Source organism: Ambystoma mexicanum, chromosome 7q, assembly GCF_040938575.1.
Source record: "Ambystoma mexicanum isolate Mex_15411 chromosome 7q, UKY_AmexF1_1, whole genome shotgun sequence".
NCBI lineage: Eukaryota > Metazoa > Chordata > Amphibia > Caudata > Ambystomatidae > Ambystoma > Ambystoma mexicanum.
The window spans coordinates 1,117,642,020-1,117,666,659 of NC_090941.1; the positions used below are offsets into that span (position 1 = coordinate 1,117,642,020).

Here is a 24,640-nt window from a genome sequence, read left to right on the forward strand (position 1 = left end):
GCCTTTCCCAGACTTAGTGGTCCCGGCAGCAGCAAGGAAGAAGTCTTCCTCGTCTTCATCATCCGTCCCTCTGGTTAGCGACGCGAAGAAGTTGGATGCCATGGGAAGAATAGTAATCTACTCGGTGGCGTTAACAGTCAAGATGGCCGTGCCCATGCTATCCTGCCCATTTGCAACAGGGAACTTTGGTATAAAATGGCCCCACTGGTGGAGTTCCTACCAGATGACAAGTGGGTTAAAGCACTTTCCATCCTCCAGGAGGTGGATGTGGCATCGGACCATGCCATCACGGTGGCTCTGGACATAGCAGACACAGGGTTCCAACAGATGGGTAACAGTGTCTGCCTCTGACGTCGAGGCTGGCTGAAAGCCACCAACATTCATCAGGAAGTCCAGACGAGGGTTCTGTACCTGACCTTCGACAGGGACAACCTCTTTGGGAATGTGTTTGACGAGTAGTTGCAGGTCATTGAGACTGAGACACTGCCCATCCTTTTGTGACTCGGCGAGAACTCAGGCAGATCGTCGAAGGGTTTTGGCGGAGGGTCCTCTTTGTACCGTCAACCCTCCCGGTCCACGACCCAGCAGGCCATTCCAAGGCCTCCGGTGGAGGTGGCCGACGTCATCGATCCCAAGGCGGCACCCAGGCCCCGAAGCATTGTTGAACCATCTAGGTCGTCAGGTCCCCACCCATGCACCCCAGTGGGAGGCCGGCTGGCGGGCTACATCAGCGAGTGGAAGATCATCTCCACTGGCCGGTGGGTGTGTGCTGGACGTTCTCACCCACAGACACACTCAGAGTACCAGCAGAAGTGTCTGCGACTACCCGGCAGGAGCAGCTCATCCCTCAGATCCTGCAGGAAGTACGGGTCATGATAAGAAAAGGGGCAATAGCTGGTTCCAAAGTGATTCCGGGGCTTCGGAGTCTACTCCAGATACTTCTTGGTAAAGAAGACCGGCGTGCGGAGGCCCATGCTAGACCTGCGGCGTCTCAACAAACGCCTCAAGTCCCAAACATTCAGGATGGTCACGTTACAGCATGTACTCGGCCAACTGGAGGAAGGAGACTTCTTGACTTTGTTGGACTTGGAGGACGCATACTTCCACGTTCCTATTCACAAGAAGCATCAGAAGTTCCTGCGCTTCGTAGAACAGGGAAGACGCTACCAATTCACGGCCCTCCCTGTCGGACTGATTTCGGCTCCCTGGGTATTTACAAAGTGCCTGGCACCAGTGGTGGCCCATCTGCATCTACAGGGGGATACACGTGTACCCGTACCTCGACAACTGGCATGTCTGGGCCAGGTCAAGTGAAGTAGCTGTTGAACACACAGAGAGGACCGTCTGACTGCTGACTGATCTGTGGTTCACCATCAACTATTAAAAGTCCTGCTTGATAAACTTGCAGAACGCGCTGTTCCTGGGGGCCAGGCTCAACATGGTCTCCTGCCTGGCGGCTCCCTAAGAGTAGAGGATAGTGTCCCTGCTGGGCAAGGTGCAACGGCTGTTGGCACTTAAGACTGCCACGGTACAGACCATCAAGTTGCTGCTCAGCATATCGTGCATCTACCTGATCCAGCTCTGCAGGTTGCGGATGCAACCCCTTCAGGAATTCCTGGACGCTCGGTGGGTCCAGGTATCCGGAAGCTTCGCCGACAAGATTGTCCTCGACGAGGAGTTCAGTTGAGTGATAAGTTGGTGGGGCGTGCGCTCCAACATCGCCGGGACATAGGTTTCCAGCGCCCCCGTACCAGGAGACGATCACCACAGATGCTTCCCTGGAGGGCTGGGGATTCTACACTGGACGTATCCACACCAGAGGCCTGTGGCTGCCGGAGGAGAGAGATCTCCACATCAATATTGTAGAGCTGTGGGCAGTGTTCTGGGCCCTCAAGTCGTTGCTTCCGTCCCTCAAGGGCAAAGTGGTGAGTGTCTTCATAGACAACACCACCACAGTGTTCTTCTTCAAGAAGCAGGGGGGCACCAGATCCTCCAGCGCTCTCCTGAGAGGCGCAGGACTTGTGGCAATGGTCCATCGCTCAAGAGATGTTCGTCATCCCCTTTCACCTGGGAGGAGTCAAGAACATGATCGCAGACACCCTCAGCAGGGAGCTGCTCTCCTGCCACGAGTGGGAACTTGGACCGGATCAAGTGGATTGCCTTTTCCTCAAGTGGGGCAGGCCCCAGATCGATCTGTTTGCGATGGTCGACAAATTCCAAATGCCAGAAATACGCAAGCAGGTTCCACCAGCCGAGGAGCATGGGGGACGCGTACTCCTTCCTGTGGAATGGTCTATTCCTGTACGTGTGCCCCTCCTGCTGCGACTCCTCTATCAACTCAAATGGTGCCGTTGCAGGATGATCCTCGTTGCCCCAGCGTGGTCGAGGCAGATTTGATACCTGGACCTTCTCAGCCTGTCCACGTCGCCTCCAGTCAAGCTGCCCGTGGTCATTGATCTGTTCACCAGAGAAGGAGGCGGAATCCTGCATCACGACCTAGGATCGCTGAACCTGAAAGCTTGGCTCCTACAGCCTTAGAGTTGGTTTATAGTGAAAATGTCGACTGCAAAAATGTGGAAAAAAATAATGTAGAAAAAAGTCTTTTTTTTTTTTTGTTAATGGGGGGGGGGGGGGGGTTCCACCCAACCCCCATTTATTTTTACTAGCTAAACCCAAAAACATACAAATTCGAATTTCTTTTCGACATTTTTTCCGCCATTTTTGCATTCACCTTTTTTTTCGATATTATAACTGGATACCCTTAGAGTTCGGAGGGTACGAGTTGCCGGTGGACTGCAGAGAGATCCTTGCCAGGGCCAGAGCGTTGTTGACTCTGAAGTGCTACAGGCACAAGTGGAAGCGTTTTGCTACGCAGTGCCAGTCGCATAATATTAACCCTCTTATGGTCACGGCCCGCAGATTCTTCCGTACTTGTTGTCCTTTTCCAATGCTGTCTCTGGCGGCTGTCTCCCGCTACACCAGGACTCCAGTGTTCCCACTGTCTCGTCATGGAGTTCCTCAAAGGACTGTTTTTAGTGTGGGGTCCTTCGAGCCTATGCATCTTGCTTCTCTGAAGTTCCTATCATGGAAAACTACTTTCCTCGTGGCCATCACATCTGCCAGGAGGGTGGGTGAGAGCCAGGCCCTATCCTGCAAACAGCCGTATCTGACTTTTCATGACTGTAGGGTGGTGCTGCGGACACACCCCTCCTTCATGCCAAAAGTTCAGTCGGAATTCCCCCTCAACAAGCCTTTGGTGCTGCCTGTGTTCTTTCTGAAAACCTTGGTCGTCAGCTGAAAGGGCTTTGCACTCGCTGGATGTGGCTTGTGCTCTGAAGTTCTATGTGGCACGCACAAAGAGTTTCCAGAAGACGTCTCAACTATTCATGAACTTTGGTCCTGTGAACCATGGGAAGGCTTTGTCCAAGGCTTCCATCTCCAGGTGGCTCTCCGGCCGTATCACACACTGTCATCGGTTGGCACACTGACTGCTGCCCAGCCGTACGAGAGCCCATTCCACCAGAGTGATTGCTGTGACAACGGCATTCCTGTATTGTGTGCCCCTGCTGGGCATCTGCAGGGCTGCTATGTGGAAGTCTACGTACACCTTACAAGATTCTACTGCGTCAACAGGGATTCCAGGGAGGAGTCCAGGGTCGGACAAGAAGTGCTACGCAACCTGTTTGCTTGAAGGTGAGCCTGTTCCGGAGTAATTGCTTCTGTTGAGCCTTCCCACCTCCCGTGGTTGCGCAGTGTTGTACTGCTATGTAGTCTTTATTTACGAGAAGGAACAAGTTATTTATCGGTAACTATTGTTCTCCAGCATGGGTGCGGCATGGATTCACATGCAAACCCTCCTGCCGTCCTCTCTGTGGCTCTAATTGGTCATACTGCTACTTCACGTGCTTACCACATCTGAAGATTGCTGCCCGAGGGGCTTAGGGAGAGGGCAGTCATTGGCTGGGGGCAGTGTGACCCAGAGCTCAGTGATTGGTTTAGAGGAGAAATACAGTTTTTAAGTGAAGGTGAAACTTCTTTTTTTTTTTCTTTTTTTTTTTTTTAAACCGAGTATTCCCGGCCTGACAGGAAATATTCATGAGCATGTGAATCCATGCCAGACCCATGCTGGAGAACAATAGTAAGTAAGTAACTTTTTCCTTCTCCCGAAAAGCAAATGGACAAGGCTTTGAGACTCTGGAGCGCAAAAATGCAATTTCAATGCTTCAGAGTCAATGCAGAAAAAGGAGTGGAATCAGCCCCTCCTTTCCCCATTGGCCATAACGGGGAGGTTATGTCCAGTCTGCTTAAGGTCCTCCAGCCTGAACCTGTTTCTCCAGGATCTGTTAACGTGCCTGAGCGCACCCTCCCAGAAACTGGCTTTTTATAGATTCTAGCTCATTCGTTTACCAGAATCCTCAGGAATATGGTAAACAAAGGTTGTTTACTACATGCCCTGAGGGTATATGACCTTGCATATGCCGAGGGATTCTGTCCTCTCCGCTGCAGGCATATTTATCCTCATGCTCATCAGTCAACTATCGTCCTCGAATCGGGCTTAGCCCATAAGCCACATCAATCTTCCCTTGTAATCTTTTAGGGCCTTAGTTATCATTTACTAGAACACCGGGTACTATTTACATAACACCGCCATTGGAACGTAGCCCAGACCATTGGATCACAGCCCAGAAGCTATGCTACCTTCAATGCCCCTCTGTGTTCCAAAACAATTATTTAGGTTGGCTCAAAGCCCAGACTTGCACAGTCAATGGTAAAAATTCTTTTATAATTGTTGATATGCGGTCAAGGCATAAAAGGGATGAGAGTAATCAGAGGGCTGGGCATCTGTTACCATTGATTGGTAAGGTTCTGAGGCTCAAGTTTGGCACTGGTGCAGTGCATTCCTGCTGTCTGGTGACATTCCCATTGTTGAGCAGGTCTCGGTCTCTGCATTAGCTCATTGAAGCATGGATCATCAGAGCAATACCTTTCACCCGCTGGCCGAGTGGGGTACCTTGCCTTCCTACTCACTTGGGGCAGGATGCTAGCAGGTTACTACAGGAGGAGTACATGGCCATCAGCAGCATCTCCATTAGCCAGCTCTCCACTGATGATTTCAGGTGACATCGATACGGTAGCAAAGCAGCTTTTACTTGAGGCCAGGTGCGGTTTTGTCATTTTATAGATACATGTACCAGATGTTGGAGAAACCCTCTTCTGGTGTGTTCCTGAGCGGGGGGGTAAGTATATGGTTTGGACTGTTTTAGAGCCAGGAAAAAGCCAGAAAAGTGGATCCATGCTAGAGCCACCTCAGTGCTCAGAAAACATTTCAGCTCAAACACAAGCTGCCTTCATAGCGTTGCGGAACGTCACCTTGTTTTTTGAAAATATTAGTGGTTCGGTCTCTCACCCTCCAGTTCAGACTCCAATCTTCACATTTGGGGTAAGTCAATTGTTTACAAATTCTTTTCCTAGTCTGCACCCTGGGAGCACAAGGAGATCACTGTACCCCATGCCCCCAATGTCCTCATTTTGCGAGTGGCCAGAAAATAGGCCGTTATTCAGCAATATCCTAGCAAGTGAATGAGATTCTGCCACTTGCTTTGCAAGATTCATCTGTAAAAGGCTCTTAATATGATATGCTCCCATTTATAGCAGATTAGTTAAATCCAGCACCTTTCTTCCACTTCAGCAAAGATAGTGCATCACTGCTCACACTCAACCTTTCTCCCAAATGTGGGAGACCTACTTCTGTTCATATCATGAAAGGTTTCCATTAGTTTTCATCACTCGACCCTGTGTCGGATTCAGACAAGCCCTTTGACGATTGGGATTTGTGATGCGGTCAGTAACCTAAACTTGTCAAGAGGGCATGGAAATCCCTCCCGGTCTGTGGTGAGACCCTACCCGGAAGGAATCCTGAGCCAGTCCTTCTCCCAGAGGGGGAGGGTGGCAGTTGGCAGGGCCCCTTTTCCTGTCTTCTCCCCAAGTGCCAATCTATACATGTGCGATACCAATTTGCATCACAACCTGCCTTTGACTCCAAGTGCTGGCCAGGTTTTCTTTCTTTCCACAGAAATCACAGTTAAGGGAGAAGATCACCCGCAAGGCAGAAAACGATCTGGTCCCCACGCAAATACATTTGAATACCCTATTGGGGCATGGGTGGTGCGCGGCAGCAGGAAGAAAGCCAGAGGACCTACCCACTTGTCAAGAGCCGTCCACGAATGGTGTATAGAGACTGCTGGGAAAAAGGAAGCAGCAGAATGAAGAGCTGGAGCTCCTACGCGGCTATTGATGAAGTCGTACACCGCACGCAAGCCTCAGCCCACATAGCAATGAGACAACCGTGGCCACACTAGACCACCTTTGTGCTAGGGTGGCCATAAACGCCCCTAACAAGACCTTGGACATTGTACACCACAAACCACCCTTGTTCCACTGCAGCCCTGAGTGGAGGAAAGGGGCCAGCTTAAAAGCACCATATGGAAAGATGGTAGTATGTAACACCTCCTAGGTGGTAAAGACTGGGCCTGATTGGGCAGCAACGAGGGACAAGGGGAGGGGATTTCGAGAGCCGGTAATGCATTGGTTTGTGAGTGTGCACGAAAGTCTGGTGGCTGTGATTAGTAGAGGCAGTGAATGTGAAGTGTTTGTGTGAGTGAAAGGGGGGTGTCTGAGTTCAAGGAGACGTGGAGTTTTTAGCAGCTTGGAGGATGTAGTGTTAACGTCAAAGGGTGGCGGCAAGGCTTAAAGGGAGTGAGACACATCGGAGGGACAGGGGACGAAATGTGTGGAGCTGGGTGGAGAATAGTAAGAGGATGATATCAGAGTGAGAGGGAAAGGATTTGTGAACGTTATGGGAAGTGCGAATTGGGCAGTATTGCTGAAAGGCACAATCCATTATCCCCTTTTTTATTCAACTAATCATTGGCTAGTGTAGTCAATTTAGGAAGGACGGAGGTTAGACAATTGGAGCATTTGGCCTTTAGGTTTACACTTCTGCAGAAATAGGAACTAGGGGTCAATAGTCTGTATATACTAACCTGGAGAGTAGGGTCACCTGGGCTAGGGAGTATTGGAGCATTCTAGACGAAGAGACTTGGACGGCCCCGAGACAACTTTCAATTAAAACCCTTGAACCGTGAGAGACTAGAGTATTCCTTGAGCTGCCTGCGACAGATCTCATTAAGGTGCTCAAACTAGATTTGGAAATAATAGACATTTGGGCCTGCCCCTCATATTCAGAAGCACCTATATGGGGACGAAAGCATATAAGGCCTCTATAGCAAGATTGCTTGCCCCGTGCATTCAGAAATCTTCCAAGCCCAACATGTTTTTGCTCCTAAAAGCATACATGCTCAGGCAGTGAAAGCAAAATCTACATAAGTGGTGTACAAAATTATAGCTCCCTGGAGCATATCTGCAAAGCGGCAATGTGGACTTCTACCCATGCCTCCTACAAGCACTATGTTTTGGACTCCAGTTGCAGAGCAGGTGCCTAGTTTTGACAAGTGTCAACTAAGAAAATCCTTTTTCCGCTTCTGCACAATTCTAAGCCATCCTACCAACCTGTAGGGTGCTTTTGCAATCTTCCAGAAGTATGTAGTAAAGAGGACAGGGATGTAGATTTAAAAATGTTACTCAACATAGTTAAAACAACTTCTAATCCAGTGTCGCCTTTGATCATTCTGGTACTCCCACTGTCCCTACTAAGAGTCTGACAACTAGTTGCTTCTGAAAGGACTGGCGTTTGGGGCAGAGAGCATTCACCAAGGTGGCAATGTATGGGCATGTAATCGCACATGCGTCATGGCATGGGGTTTTAAGCTTTACTGCAGTGTGTTCTATTCTGTGGAGACTAGCTGTGCTGTAGTCAACACAGTGAGTAACTTCTACTAAACAGTACTGAGTTTGAAATAGAGGGGAGCTTGGAGCTTTCTTTTTAGGTTCTGCTTCTAGCACAGTAGAGCCTGGTTAGCTTGAAATCAACAGATACCGGGAGCTACCTTTTGGCTCCTACGGCCAACTGGTGCCTTCCAAACATTTAAACAATGGTGCATACAAAATGGACGAAAAGTTAAAGGAGTATCTCTGGGTAGCTCCTGGCTGCCCTACGGTAGCTCCTGCCTACTGGGTGATGCCCGATACCTTGGGCCTGGTTTTGGCTCCTGCTCAATTAATCCCAATTTTGAACCCTGCTATCTTTAGAGAGCGGCACTGTTCAGTAAAGCGTGTTATAAACCGGCTGAATGAGATCTTTTCAAGCAAAAGATGTTTGATATTTACAAAGGGGCCCAGATGGCACTGGATTATGCTTCCACTACATGTCTGTGCTCGCTTCTCCTTTGCAGGAGTGTGAAGGCAGCATGCTCCCCTAACCGCATGCCTTTGGCCTCGGCCCTGGATGTATATTGCAACTATTTCATACCACCACCTATGACCTCCTTTAAACCGTGATGCCAAGGCTCTGGTAGCATGCCTGGAGGCCCTTCAAAGGCTCCTCATGACACTTTACACTGTTTCTGAAACCAAATCTGCTAAGTCACCCCATTTTTGGTTGAGCCACTGGTCCCCCGTTAATCCTAGATACAAGGAAACTGCCAATGCCCAGATTTGAGCATTTTTGTTATGAGGGTGGCCCTACTCCTTTTTTTTTCTCTTCTCTGTATGTGCTGCACAGTGGGGAAAGAAAGAGATGCAAGCCCAAAGTAAGAAACGTCTTCTTGGCAGATGTGCTGCAACAAGCCGCAGCAGGCAGAGAGATTCTGCTCTGATATGCAGCGATGCTGCCGAGCTGCCCAACAAAGTGCACCAGCCCGCTCAACAACCCAAAGGCCCCCTAGACCATTGGGGACCGACTGGAGAGAGGGACTTCATCAACCCTAGACATACGTACCAGGAGAACACCCCGAACAAACTGTCCTTCCGGGCCGCCATCTTCGATATGCAGAGAAAGTGGGGCATGCTTAGCCCCCTTACTAATTGCTTTTTGGCATTCACATATGTCTCTGGTGGGGAAGACTTGGCCAGATTGGCCATTCAGTGGTCCAATCCTGGCGGATAGGGAGGGATATAAGGTCAGAGATGGAGGCTGACCACGACCAAGAGACCAGCAGGTGCAAGGAAGGAGAGGCAGAGTGTGGGGAAGAGTTTTGGATCAAGCGAGGCATTGGCTAACTAGTGACAGCGGTTCTGCACTGTTAGTATGCATTGTTTTGTGGCGAGTTGGGGGAGACAGGCTGATTGAGAAGCAATTGTTACAGCACAAATGGAGGGTGCTTTAGCATTTGAGGGGAAGAGTAGTGGTTTGGAGGGATGAATAAGAGCAGAGGTGTAGTAGTAGATTTAGCAGAGTCAGAACAAACTGTAAAGGCTGGAGGCAGCACCTAAGTGGAGTGAGAAACTGAAGGGACAGAAGATTGATGGATGGAAGGAGGGAGGTTAAGTAGATAAGAGGAAAGGGATTAGAGGGATCGTGTTAGAGAGAACATGAATCGACCCGACCAGAGTATTTGTAAGGCACCATCCCAAAACCCCATTTGATCACTAATAACTGGATGGAGTAGGGACAGTTAGGAAATCCTTGAGGGAGTTTAGCTAGCTGTCATTGAGATCTTCTCCAGCACATGCCAGTGTTAAGGCAGTAAGGGCCAACATTCAGAAGTACTCATTTGTGGTTACCGATGCCTGGTTTAGGGAGGTGGGTCATAACAAGATGAGCTAGATAGGGATGAACCCTACAAAGAGAAACATATAAACACTGGAACTAGCTCTGCAACCTGGAGTGATTTCTGACCATAAATGTTCTATATTAAACTAATGCTAAACCAGCGTGGCCGCCTCCTTTCTCGCACTTAAAGCAGAAACTGAACGCCCTGCTCTTTTTAAAGAACACCTTGTCGTGCATTGACTGCTGAATCCCCGACACACTCCCCCTGGACTACTTCTCACTGCCCCACCTCAGCAACTCTGTACCTTGCTTCTCTTGTACTAGCTCAATTGGTGCTCAGTTAAGTTTGTGGTACAGACATACATTCCATCCATCAATAAATAATTAATATTCCTATGCTATTCATCCCCTATCATTTTGGCTGTTGGGTGCTTTCTTCTCTGCAATTTATCATCCACCCTGTGCTCCTCTGAATTATCTCCTGTTATTTGTCATTTAGTGTTGGTCTATCTTTAATATCCTGGTCCACTTTCAATTAAATACCATTCAAATGCCTTTATTTTCTACCCATCTGCTATGTAGTACTAGCCTGCCTTTTATCTTAGGCAATGCGCTCATTGTGTGTAACATTCTTGTGCCCCTCTTTCCTTTAATTACTGTTCTTCTGTTGTTCAACTTCTGCAAGCTGCTTTCTTTCATAAATCTACCTTGGGCTACCTGTAGAGAAGGTTTCTGCTTGTTGTATTCCATTTGTATTCTGCCCATCGTGGTGTTAACTTATAATGCAGGTGCCTTATTTCCTTACAAAGTTCTGTTTGTTTTGCAGGTTTCCTGTTAGTATAGATGCATATTTTGGGGCTATTGATGCAGGCACAAATTATCACACTCTGCTTTTCTCATTTTTGCGCAGGATTGAAACGAAGGCCATGTCAGGCTCCTTAAGCAAGGACCTCGTTGATGATAACAGCTGCTTGCAGTCTCCCCTCACTTTAAACCTCCACTCTTCCCACAACGATCTCTACTGCGAGAACAAACGGAATACTTCACCAAAGAGCCGCAAAATCTATGCTTCTACCAATCTCCAGTGTGCCATGGGCCTGGGGACAACTCCAGAGGGGGTCGGGACAGATCGTACCAATGCCAAGTGGATGAAAGAAGGCCAGAATCAAATGCGGAAAGCGGCAGAGCACGTGAAGCAGGATCAGAACCGCAATGTGACAGCTGAACTTGAAAAAGGTGGCACCAAAGAACTGTCCAATCTGAATCCCCTGCAGGAAAAGAAAAACAGCCAGTCATCTTCCAGCACCAAAGGCTTCCTCAGCTACTATTCTGAGCTCGAAGTGTCTGCCAGGAACTCGATGAACAGCACCAATGGTCTTGAGAAACTTGTGATAAACATGAATGAGGAGGCGAGAAAGGGGGAGGATGAGGATGAAAAGAGAGGCGAGGATGAGGAGGAAGATCAAGAGGATGAAGATGATGACTCTTCCACGCCTCTGCGGAGTGAGCAAACCGACCCTATCACTGCTGAGACAGCAGAGTCCGAGATGAGCTCTGAGGCCTTGGAGTCTAAGCTGCCTATGGATTCACAGCCTGAGGGAGGAAAGGAAGCTGGGAAAAGTGCCAGCCTACTGTTCGGAATGAGGAATACAGCTGCCAGTGATGAAGACTCTAGCTGGGCTACGTTGTCGCAGGGGAGTCCATCCTACAGCTCGCCTGATGAGACAGGTAGGAGGCAGGCTAATGGAGTCCGCATTTTATGAATGTTGCTGATCATGGTCTGACTGGTTGCATGGGAAAATATTTACTTTCCACCACCTGGTCACAAACCAGGAGGAATTTTCCCATGGGACCATAAAAGTTGTTATTGTGGAAACCAAATGTATCCTTTGCTGAGGTTATGAGCAGGCGGGCACCATCTTTTAACTTTACAATTGCATGCATTGAGTTTAATAACAATTGGTGGAATAGCGTTGAGGAGAAGCAGACGCTGGAATTCTTTTTTTTTTTAGTTGATTTTTTTGTTGGAGATCTGAGATGACTGCTATATGGTATACGCAGTTCTGCTTTAAGAATGGGTGCTGGCCAGTGCTTGGCATGTATGGCTTAATCGTTGTGACATTTTTCTGTTTTTGTTGTTTTGTGGCTATTCAAATCGGTTATCAAAATGTTTTATTCAGTTAGCCATAAGACCAGTCTCTCAAACCGTTAACCACAGAAAACAGTTTACAGTTGTACAATTTTAGTTCATCATAGATTTCGATAAAATTGGACAAGAACAATGACCTGACAATCTCTTTGGCGACATTTCACATGAACATTTACAAGACATACAAATTCCCTATGTACAGATAAAAATACAATCTTGAATGCAGTTATAATAATTTGATTTGTTAACAACATGGCTGCCCTGGCTTGTTCTTTAATTAAACTACAAGCTTTGACCAAACTGTCTCTATGCAGCTAGGCATGATGTATATATGTGGCTACCAGGTTCACCACCAACATTTCGGAAGTATATTTGCAACAGGCTATTGCATCAACAGTATTTGTGATATCTCTTTCCCTGTAAACTGGCTTCAATTATTGTGATCTGAGTGTTGTAGTTTTCCAATAAATGTTTCAAGGTGTAATTAAGTTGAAAGTACACTTGTAACCCCTTGTTAAAAGGCGCCCAGATACCTCTGGGTTGGGTGCGCCAAAAAGTAAATAAACAAACCATCCCTGCAGCATTCAAGGTCCTTTGTTGTCCACAACCTTAGCCAATACAAAGCCGGTTTTGTGGAGAACTGATGTACTATTGGGCACAAATCTGTTTCTAGGTGGATGATCGCTTTGGGTGACCCCGGGGTAGCATAAACAACTTAGAACAGTGACGGAACCTTGTAATTTCCTATCCTAGGGGCATCTAGGCATTTGACCACCAGTTCTATGATGACCCTGGTCAATGAACAAACGGAACAACAAAAGGGAGAGTACGCACCCCTACCTGATGCCACGGGTAACCCTAAAGGAGTCTGTGGTCTCCCGACCCTGCCAAAGCGTAATACTGTCTTTTTCGCAATACAAATCTTCAAATAAGGTGCTGTGAATTTGCCTATTGCAGAGAACACTCCATAATGGGGCTTGTGGGACTCCATCAAAAGCCGTTTGAATGTCCCCCAAGTCTGCATACAGTTTCATGCCCTTCAGGGTGACATACTTGAGCTAGGGCAGAAAAATAAAACGCTGATCAATAGTGCTTCTGTGTTTCTGGAAACCTGCTTGTAGTGGTTGTATTAAACCCTGGCTATCAACCCAGTCTTGGAGATGAACCAACATTGCCCTTGAAAATGTTTTCCCGCACTATCGAGCAGGGAAATAGGCTGACAGTTGGCAGTGTTGGCCCTCCCACCCTTTTTTAGATGGGAATGATGACTGCTGCACCAAGAACTGGGTACCACACCTGAATTAATCACGGCATTGAAGATTTTCGTTCGGATTGGAGCCCATATACTCAGCTCATCTTTAAACAAGTCTATGGTTACCTTGTCTGAGCCTGCCACTTTACCCCCTTTTTTGGTGTAATATTGCCTCCTGGACATCGTTCATATCTAGAGAAAAGTGGGTTACAAAAAAATGTTAGCAGCAGCGGTTCACCACAGAGCAATTTCCCACATTGTTCTTGGCCAATCTTTTGTCGTATATAATGCTGAAAAACTGGAGCGCTGTTCCTCTTGTCTTATAGCGCACTGGAGCGAGGCCTTTCCCTCAATGTTCCCACCTGCAACAAGCGTCAGAATGTTATTCCCTTTCTTAAGGGCAACCTGTACATTTTCACATTTTGATCTTGCAAAAGATTCTTTCTTGGCTGTAGCCAAGCTTTTATAATATCCCCTACAACTCCTTAAGATCTATCATTGGAACACTTGCCAGGCTGTCCATGATCCTTTGCTTTTCCACTCGGCACTCATTGTCATACCAGGCATTCCGCTTTAGTGTATATTCTTTTACGACATGTGGCTGGTGGGTGACATGAGGTGAGATGCTCACTACCATGCCTCGAACATTTCTGGTTTAGTGTTCCCCTCCATAATGCTTGCCCACTTTGTTTTATGGACATTACTTGCCACCTCTATGCCTTGTGCCCTGTTTGACAGTTGGCTTGCACCCTCCCCTCTATCCCCCCCCCACCTCAAGGTGGCTAGCAATGGTTTATATGGTCGCTGTCATGCCTGTCCAGGACCTCAAAGTGGGTTCGAAAGTTCAAATCCCTAGCCAGCATTAAAATAGTCAGTGCGTGAGGAAGACAGGTGGCCAAAATAGGGTTTTTTTGCTGGCTAATCTGATGCACAGCTTCCATTACCCGCCCGCTTCTCTGGATCGTAAAGGATGCAGGCTGTGTCTAAAGCTTGACTATGTATCCTTAGCGGGGTCTGCTACCAGAGATGGTATATCCCATGTGAGGTACTGGTCCTCCCATAATCCCTTGAGTTCTTTGATAGGTTTCAGCTGAAGATTGAAATCTCCTAATATTATTATGTGGACTTTATCGGGATTGGACACCTCTCTGTTGGCAATGATTTTTTGGATCTTTTTAAAGATTATATGGGGGTTCTTGGCACGAGGTCTATAATAAACATTGAACACGAGGTAAATATGAAAGCCTGCCTCATGAGCCACGAGATGCTGTAGATCGACCAGACCTGTCAGGTACACTATTACTTGCCAGTTCAGATTACTATTCACCCATATTAGTCCCCTACTGGAGTGCCCTATGGAGGCCTTCTGGGCCTGGGTGAAAAAGAATTGGTAGCTATGGAGGTCTATTAGATCTATGGCCCAGGTTTCCTGAAAGAATAACCAGTCAAAGCCCTGAATAAAACAGAACCAATTCGGGTCTTCCACATGTTTTACTAGGCTGGCTATATTCTAGAAGACCAGTTTATATTGCGGACAGGGTGGGGCTACCCTGGTCTCTACAGGGCATTCATCAAGGCCCTGCGCCATGAATAAATCAGACTGCCTTGCAAAGAGTGATGGGGTTTTGGATCTCAATGATACTTGCGTTTCACCCCATTGCCAAGGACCCCCCCCCCCCTCTCCCATGTTTTGCCTTGGTGATTGGAATTTACGGCTAGGCAAGTCGATGGGGAGAGAGGGCCTTTAGAGAAATACTACAGCCATAAGGTGTCAGTTCTTTGTTCCATGTCGTATAGGCCTTCCGCTAGGTGTCTGGATGAACATTCTATCTGAATATTATCCTTGTCTTCTCCGATTATCGCGGTACAGCCTTACACTGACCTGATCCAATAGATGCACTTGTTGACCAGAGAATCCTGGTCCTGAAATGCACCCTGCAGGAGAACTGGCACATTATACATTACACCTGCCTCTGTCCTGGCCTACGGGCCCCTCCCAGTGAACTGTCTACGCTCCTCACCAGCCCTTTGTCCCCACTTGACAGGCTGCCTCTGTGTCTGGCTCCCCGTATATCTACACGTGTCATTATCCCACCTGAAAATGTTCACACCCAGTGTTGGATCTATCTCCGGGTCTGGTTACCCGGACCCATTTGCTCCTGCTGTAGGACTCTCTGTTCACTAGACTTTCGGTGTTCCCTATGAAATTACTGTGCATAATGGCCCCATTGTTTCCGTGGGTTGTAGGAGGACTTTCCTTTCTCCTATCAGATATAGTAGTCTTAGTAGAGACAGGCAAGGCCCTACCCTCGTCCGGTCTATCTACCTTTTCTACTAGTGTGGATACAGTATTCGAAAGTGTACTCGTCTCTGCCCGCAGAAGCGACAGGATGGTGACCAACTCGGAGCTGTCTAACCCCCACTGCCCCCCGCTTCCCTGGCGCCTCTTTGACAGTCCCAACCTTTTTCCTGCTGATAGTGGCTGGTTCCGAATTAGTTAGGGGTTTCTTTCCTCTACCCTTCCTAATTCCATGTGCCAGTCATCGTTCATGCTTTGCATTATGACTGGGACGCTCGAGCCGCCCTTCTCCATTTTACCCGAGTCCACATCGATCAAAGTGGCAGCCCTATTGTAGTTGGATACATTCGGTCTGATTACAATGGGGTTTTCGTGGTTAAGTAGGTGGAATGGGGGGCTAGGGTTCTTTATTACCACCTTAGAGAGGGTACGGGGGATAGTGTTTTGGATGAAGAGTTACAACTAGGTGTAATTGGAGAATGTAATTCGATTAGATTCCCTGTTAGCTTTCAATCCAGCTGACCCTCTTCCCCTGGGCCGGCAGGATGCAACTTCTTCCTCCTTGACCAGCCCGCTTCCCTACTTCATAGTCACCCAGAGGATCTCTCGAGGGCCCCTTTATTGAGCCTTTGTAAACGGGCTTCGCATGTGGAACATTTGGTGGTTTATTAAACAAGCCGGTTTATATTTGTATCCTGGTAACACAATTTGAACCAGCATGATTGCCTGTACTAGTTAGACCCTTGGATAGGCCTGCGGCCGAAAATGTCCTTTAATGGACCCTGTATTTCCGTTATCGGGACTTTTACTTCATTTATAGGTTTGAACCTTTTATATATGCGCTTTGATTTGTCCATGGGTGAGATGGGACAGTTGGCCTTTCTTTTTTGGCATAATGATGGGATTAATATGGTTGTGGTATATCGTATTCACTAGTACTCGCTTCCGTGTCCCTTCCCCTCTGATTACCAATCGTTAAAATATGCCGAGCTCTGCCCTATAAATGAACAATACTGTGCTACGCAGGAATAAAAGCGGTGATGATTCTACACAAGATTATGCTTTGAAAATCAAAGCAAGTGTGCAAATATGCAATCTAGATTCTAAAAAACGTGGCTTTGAGTAATCCGGTGCTTGTAAAAAAAAAAAAGACTGTGTGCAAAATGTGCACTTGGTACTAAATGAATACATACTAGATAAATACAAGGGTTCAAGAATATAGGGGATTTGTGATAGTGTCTAGATGCAATGCAAGCTTACAAAATGGGAATTAAACATTTTTCAACCTACAAATGCACACTTAAAACATTAATCTTTATGTATAAATTCACACAATTTAAGATAAATGATCAACCATTAAACCAACAAGGGTTCTTGCAGTCGACAATCCCACAGTGCCCCCTATAAACCAGACCACGCAACAAACGCTCGACTGCTTCAGGGGCAGCCAGACATTTCCCCTCCGTCGCCTCCGTCTGTAGCTGGCTTTTTTTTGTATAAGGTCTATGTGGGGTTCACTAGCTTAAACACACACTGTCAGAGCACAGCCCAAAGTAGATCAGGTAAATTAAGTGCTCTTTGCACTGTTCGACCGTCACTGGGACAAATTAGGGATGAGCAAAAGCAGGAATCAAACACAGGCTCCACAAAGGCAGTAGGTAACCAGGCAGGGTTAACCAGCTTCAGTGACAGTTCAAAGAAACGGGTCTATCTCTGGGAGTATTCAGTGTGCAAGCATTCAGCAGATCACAGTGGCTCTGCTTCCCTTAGCAGTCATGGACCGCTGAGCTTGTCGCGCTGGAGAGGGTGAGGAAATCTAATAGCCTTCAAATCTTCAGACCGTGCAGTCGGCGCCTAACTGACATGTTGGAGATTGATTTGGAGAACACTCCCCCCATAGCAACCAATGCAGACCAAGATGCTATGGCCCTTCACTCAGTACAGTGTTAGCAGACCACATCAGGGACCGACTGAAGCCAAACAATTGTTGGCGGCCTTCTTTCACCTTCTCTTCCTTTTTAGGGCCATACCTCTCGTGCCCCCCGTTTAAAAAAAAAAAAAAAAAATAATAATAAAAAAAAAATAGGAAGAGCCCTTTTTGGATGGCTTATAACTTCGTTCTCCCTGGACGAATCTTCACCAAACTTTGCAAAAAAAGTTTATGGGTCACTCTGAATTTTTTTTGCAAAGTTTGGTCCAGGGGGTGCAAAGTTATAGGGGGGGGTCCCAAAACTTATTTTTTTCCCATAGGCTGAATGCGGAAAGAACTTTGCTCAGGCCTACAGGCCAAACCGCTGGACGGATTTTCACCAAATTTGGACCAGGAGCAGCGACTTGGTCTCGAAAGTACTCTTTTGCAAATTTGGTGAAAGTCCGTCCAGTTGTTTTTTTAAAATGACCAGAAAGTAGGTCACAAAAAAATTAGGGATATCTATGTTTGGTCCGCGGACACACTTCCCTGTTTGCTCCGCGGACAGTGTCCTGATTGGCCAACCGGCTTGCGTCATGTCCGCGGACATGCAACGTGTTCGCTGATTGGACGGCGAAGAGCGTGAAGCGCGTCAGATTCTCAGGACCGCCAAACATCTTGGATTCGCGGACGTCCGCGGACAGCGCGGTGAAACTTTGTGGAAAAATACTATTTCGTAGAGTGTGTTGGTGTGTAAAACTGTTTGGGGAGAGTGAGGGAGTAAGAGATGGGTTAAATGTTGTATTTATTTAGGTGGTAGACCCCCCGTTTGTGTTCGCTTTGTCTGCGGACAACGCGGATGTTCTGAAATGTTCTAAATGAACAAAATGGGGGGTGTCCTGAGAACGGTATGCCTGTCCGTACTGTTCGCAAGCAAGTTCAAATTGTTCTAAGAACACATGGAGTGTCCTGGGATGTTTGTAAATAAACAAAATGGGGGTGTTCTGAGGACACTACGCCTGTATGTATTGTTCGCAAGCAAGTTGAAACTGTTCGAAGAACACTCGCGGTGTCTTGATATGTTCGAAAATAAACAAAATGAGTGGGTCCTGAGGACGGTATGCCTGTCCGTTCTGTTCGCAGGCATGTTGAAACTGTTCTAATAACGCATGCAGTGTGCTGAAATGTTCGTCAATGGACGAAATGGGGGTGTCTTGAGGACTCTGTCCATATTGTTCGCTGGCAAGATGAAAGTGTTCTTAGAACACATTATGTGTCCTGGGATGTTCGTAAATAAACAAAATGGGGGTGTCCTGAGGACGCTATGCCTGTCCGTACTGTTCATAGGCAAGTTGAAACTGTTCTAAGAACACCCATCATGTCCGCGGACATTAAAAGTGCCAATATGGCATAGTTAAAATGTTCGACTCTATGGGTGTGATATGCTGCGGTGGTTGTGGCCAGGGCATAGAGTCTTGGGAGCATATGGCCATGCACCCAAGACACTATGCCCTGGCTACAACCACTGCAGCATATCACACCCATAGTGGCTTATAACTTTGGGATCCAAGACCAAATTTATAAGCACCAAAGTTATAAGTCACTATGGGTGTGATTTGCTGTGATGGTTGTACTTAATATAATATACTTACTGTTTAGTTTAGTAACTGGAGTACATATATTTCTTTGATGAAAGAAAAATCATGTTAGTATTGGTATTTTGTAATGATTTATAACATTGAATAACCAACATATTATTTTTTTTTACCCTCATATTTAGTAGATTATAAACCAGTGTACTGTGCAATTTGCTCAGTTTCTGTGTGTGTTGCTAAAATCATTGGGTCTGTGGGAGAAAAAAAAATCAATGTTGGATTAAAAAAAAAAATCCTTTTTTTGTTATGCTACAGTCTATTTGTTTGTTTTCAGTGTTCACTTGTTTCTGGCTAATGCTCTATATAATGGCTTGTTGCAGATTTCGGAGCAGTTGGATACCTGTTGACATATTCTAACAGTCTATTTTTTATTATAATGAAGTGGTATTGATTTATCTGTTTAGTTATTGAAAATCTTGGGGTAGTTGGATTCCAGTTGGCGTATTCTAACTGTTTATTGTTTGATATAATTTAGTGGTATTCATTTATCTGTTTAGTTGTTGTAGAATCTTGGGGCAGTTATATAGCTGTTGGCATATTGTAACAGTTTATAGTTTTTAATATTTTTAATAGAAGTTTACTTAATGTTTAAGTACAGTTTAGTTAATACATTTTGGTTTTAAGAACATTAAATAAGCGTTTGTAAGATTTGCAGGTAATTTCTGCTTTAGAGTAATGGTACTATCATTACATTCGAACCATCCACATTTTTTTTATATATGCAGTATAGTGACCTGCATTGGTTGTGGCTCCTGTGTGGTAGATTATACCTATTGTTCTGAAGGTTTTCTTACCAAGTGATACTTGACCATGTGTGAATCCAGTCAGCTTGCAGTTGTTTTTGGTACCATCTGCATTGTAACGTAGTAGCATTAGTATTACGTATTTACTATGTGTTTGTATTAGTGAGGTGGAGCGATTATCTGAATTGCAGGTAGTACATAATCTACCATGGTTTGCATTTTGTACCAGTTGCTGAAATGGAACGGGTTCACAATAAGGTATTGATACATACACAAAGCGCTCATTGGGGATTTGTTCTTGTGCCACATTGTTGCAGAGAGTGCATGTATGTTTCCACATGTATGAAATCTGGAAGATTTCATTTATAGGTATGTTTTTGTTTTCTAGCACTTGTAGTAAGTACATTAGAAATTCTTGTGGATCTTCCTGTGAGTTTATAGTGAATTTTACCATTGCAGCACAGTAGTCCAATGGTTGTCTTATTCCATAAACACTATACGTGTTGTCAGGATTGTTTGTTGCGTTTCTATGAAGTACTAACATTTGCAAACACCATTGGTCTGTACTGTGTAAGTTAATGTTGTCAACTATTGGTGGTAATTGAAATAGAATATTCATTGCTACATTTGCGTAGCAACTTATACCAATTACATTTGAAAGTTTAAATGGACCAGGTAGTTCTGTATCTGAGTGCTTTTTTTGGAGTTTGTCTTACTTCTTTGAAGAAGTACCTGGTTTACTTTCCCCAATAGGTTCTTTTATGTTTGTGGTACTTGCTGAAGTATTAGTTTCTTTTAATCTCTTGGCAGGATTTGCAGTGACATCCTGTTGCATGTCTGTTTGATTTAGTTTTCTTTTAATTTTACTTTTTGTGGAATAGGATATGTTTTTAGATGGGGGGTGTATAGTGAACGAAGTCTATTGTATTCTGAAATGCAAGGAATATCAGCGTTTACTTTACTTGCATCAAAGTTGATTAGAAATAGACCGTCAAGTGTACGTAAGCGTGATAGTGCTACGTAGCTCATGCCTTCTAATTTAAAAAAAAAAACACAGAGCAGTAGTAATAAAACAGATCGATAGAGTTCTTCCTAAGTACATTCAACAAGAATAAGCGCAACAGTAGGTCATCTCCTAAAGCCCTTGAACAGTTAATAGACAAAAATCGATTATCCTCCCCACTACACTTAGCAACCTTATTACATAGTCCGATTTGGCTTGAGATCGAATATGCAACCTATAGGGGTACATTCGGGAAGTATTTTGCCCGTAACAATGGATTCTAACTTAAGGTTCCCGTTGTGAAACTTTGCAATACATTGCTTTCCCTGCTTTGTCTCCCCATCAATGTTTTACTGAAGCGTTAATAAATTCGGACTACCTCTGAAGGCATTGTAAATGACAACTCTGTTCAACTCAATTAATTACCACCAGTGCTTAGGCCATGCTCTTTTGGTATTGTTTCGAAAGGAAATTGTGCTTTTAACCAGCTTTATATGTACAAAATCAATTTCACTTACATACGTTATATAGGATTGAATTGTGTCTTAGTGACAGTCCATTCTAAGGCTGTTTTTCAGTCCGACATTACCATTTCGGTCTAGCTTCCATGTCTATTTTTGGTTCGAGGGCATATATGCTATTACAGCATAGCATTTGAGCACATTGAACTCTTATGTTCTACATTTTTACTCATGTTCTTGTCTTACAGAACGTTATAGCTCGCATTACCTCCTGAGGTTCCCCAATTCTCTCCTTCCCTCCCTTATCCCTCCTTTCTTACCCCCCCCATTTCTTTTTATTAATTCCCCCCACCTCTATACAATCCTCAACCCCCCTACAAGTATTTTATATTTCAGGTTCCAGGCTTTTACCGTTTTCTTCCCTTTCTTAACCACAGCGTCTCCTTATCTTTATTTTTGAGAGAGTTCAGGTTACATGTGTGTTTCGGAACAGGCGGGGTTTGAAGAAATGGGCTTCTCTGTCCCGTACATGTTCATGAAATGGATTCCATGTAGTTAGGAATCTTAGGTATTTGCCGGTGCTGAAGGCGCATATCTTCTCCATAGCCATCACCCCCCAGGTCTTTACCCACCAGCATGCTGAGATTGGACCTTCTTTTTTTTCCAATTTTGTGCAAGAGTCATTTTAGCTGCTGATAGTAGATGGGTGATAGTTTGGCTGTCGCTCCTGACATCGCGTATTTCCCTTCTATAGGGACTCCTAAGAGGATTTTCTTCGGAGATCTCGGTAGATCCACCCCTGAGATGTCTTTTATGTAGCTTAGTATTTCCTTCCAGTAGGCAACTGCTTTAGGGCACGTCCACCACATGTGGAACAGGTCTCCCTTCTCACCGCAGTTTCGCCAACAGTTTGGTGAGTAAGACTTTGCAATTTTGTCGATGCGGTTTGGGGACATATACCATCTGAGGCACAGTTTGTACGCAGATTCCTTTATTGTGGTGCATCTGGAAGTGCTGTGTGCACGTGCCCATATTTGGTACCATTCCTCCTCCGTTAGTGACTCTTGCATATCTCTCTCCAAATTTGTTTTGTATGCAAGATGATCAGTTGGCAGGTCATTGGAGAGGAGTTTGTAGAGTCTAGAGATCCCTTTCGCAGTAGTGCCTTCTTGAAGCGACAGTTCTAGGCCTGATGGCGTCCTCGTGCCCGCTTTCTTCGCCGTTGGGTGTGTAATCCAGTGCCTGATTTGCGCATATCTATAGCGTTCGTTTTCCCCTATGTTGAATTTTAACTGGCAATCTGTGAAGAGCAGTGGAGTGACGTCTTTGTACATGTCTTTCAGTTGCATTGTTTCTGCCCCTGACCAGCCCTCCCAGTATCCTCGCCGGAGACCCGGTGTGAAGTCTGGATTGCCCATCAGTGGCGTATATGGACTCATTCCACCAGGAATGCGTTTCTTTTTCCGGGCTTTGTCCCAGCTTAGTAAAGACCATTTCGTCATTTCTAGTAGAGCTTCTCTGTTTCGGTTTTCTTTGCTCAGGCTCCAGAGGGCTATTAGGGGGACGAATGAGACTGATTGTTCGATTCTGCACCAACCTTTATGATCCTCTGGTTTCGCCCAACGCAGCATTGGTGCTAGTTGTGCCGCCATAATTTATCTGTCCATTTCTGGAACTCCCAGACCGCCCAGATGAGGGGAGCGCATTAGGATTTGTTTCTGAATTCTAGGTTTCTTATTATGCCATATAAATTTGAATATCGCATCTTGGAGTTCTCGGATCTTGCCTGGTGGTATTGGCACTGGCAATGAGCTGTGATGCGGGCGAACCATGACAAGTCCTGGGAGTCCCATCTGCGCAAGTCTTCCTGTAGTTGTTTCCACAGTGGCGTTATGTTTGTCTGATATAATTTGTGCGGATCGCTGGCAAGATAAATTCCTAGATATTCCAGTTTTCTTTCAACCCAGCTCATCGGGAATGATCTCGCCAATGTCTCTATCTTCTCTCTTTGCCGTTATGTTCATAGCTTTCGATTTGGAGAAATTTATGGAGAACCCCGAGACTCGTCTGAATTCCTCCAGCTGGGCCATAGCTCTGGGCATTGTATTTTTTGGGTCTCCCATGAAGAGCATGATGTCGTCCGTGTATAGGGCTATTTTGTGGGTTTCCTGACCTATTGTAACTCCCTTGATACTGACGTCTTGGCGGATCTGCATAGCACATGGTTCCATTGCCATTGCGAAAATTAGAGGGGAGAGAGGACAGCCCTGTCGTGTGCTCCTTCCGATCGCCACGAATTCTGTGCCCTGACCTTTGATCCTGAAACTTGGCGATGGATGCTGGTAGTTGGCGAGCACCATTTTCGTAAATTCCGGACCGCAACCAAACCGCTCCAACATCAAGCTCAGATAGCCCCAGTCCATGCTATCGAAGGCTCGGGTGCCATCCAGAGCTGCCACAGCAAATGATTGTTGTGATCGTCGTCCAGCATCAATGACGTCCACTGCCCTTCTGACGTTGTCTTGTGTACGTCTGTCTGCGATGAACCCTGCTTGATCATCATGTATTATGTTTGGAAGGATTTCCATTAGACGAGTTGCTAAAATTTTCGTGTAGATTTTTACATCAGTGTTCAGCAGTGCTATAGGCTGGTAGCTTGCACAATTTCTGGGATCTTTGCCTGGCTTTAGCGGTAGTATAGTTATGGACTTCCCCATATCTTGCGTGACCTTCCCCTCTTCTCTAATTGTGTTGAATAGTTTTGACAGCAGGCCTAGCAGTTGTGTAGGGAATGTCTTGTAACAGCCATTGCCAAAACCGTCCGGACCTGGCGTCTTATTTGCTGGTAGTGCTGTGATCGCGTCGCCGATTTCTTGGGCAGTAATCGGTTTCCCAAGATTGATTCTGTCTGTCTCTGTGATTTGGGGCAGTTGAAGAGAGTTGATATAAGCAAGTTGATGGTCTGGGTCTAGATTTTCCCCCTTTAATAGTTCCATGTGAAATCGTTTCATTATTTCCTTCTTGTCCAGCTCTGCTGTGTGGGATTTCCCATGGGAGTCATTTAGCTGCACTATTTAGTTCCGGGTATTTTGTTTTCTCAGTTTTGCTGCCAGGAATCGATTAGCCTTGCCCCCATGTATGTAGTAGGATTGTTCTGTTTTTAGTAGTGACTGAGCCACCCGGTCCGCCGTGTGGTTCTCCAGTTGAGCTCTGATTAAGGATTTCCTAGAGCATCGAGTCTTATGTTGGGCTTCTGCAGCTTTCACCTCTTTTTCTAGTTGGTTTGTCACTAGTGCCCTTTCGCGGTGGTATGCTGAGGCTTGTGACATGAATTCTCCCCTGATCACTGATTTTCCTGCGTCCCATATTACCCCCATGCCGTTTCTCCGTTATCGTTTTCTTTAAAGTAATTGTTGATGGCGGTCTCCATATGAGTTCTTAATGCAATCTCTTTTAGGAGGATTTCATTTAATCTCCAAGGTGGTCTAACACTGTTTCC

The 24,640-nt window shown here is 46.0% G+C and overlaps 1 protein-coding gene across 3 annotated transcripts in view; it reads left to right on the forward strand.

Annotated features, from left to right (window-relative positions):
* The window catches only part of APBB1 (amyloid beta precursor protein binding family B member 1), a 1,513,529-nt gene that overhangs the window by 186,690 nt on the left and 1,302,199 nt on the right, over window positions 1-24,640 (forward strand). For all 3 annotated transcript variants that reach the window (XM_069640532.1, XM_069640534.1, XM_069640533.1), the window contains one exon: window positions 10,581-11,398. In XM_069640532.1, coding sequence (XP_069496633.1) covers window positions 10,597-11,398 — 802 coding nt within the window. In that variant the 5' untranslated portion in view covers window positions 10,581-10,596. The remainder of the gene's footprint in view (window positions 1-10,580; window positions 11,399-24,640) is intronic.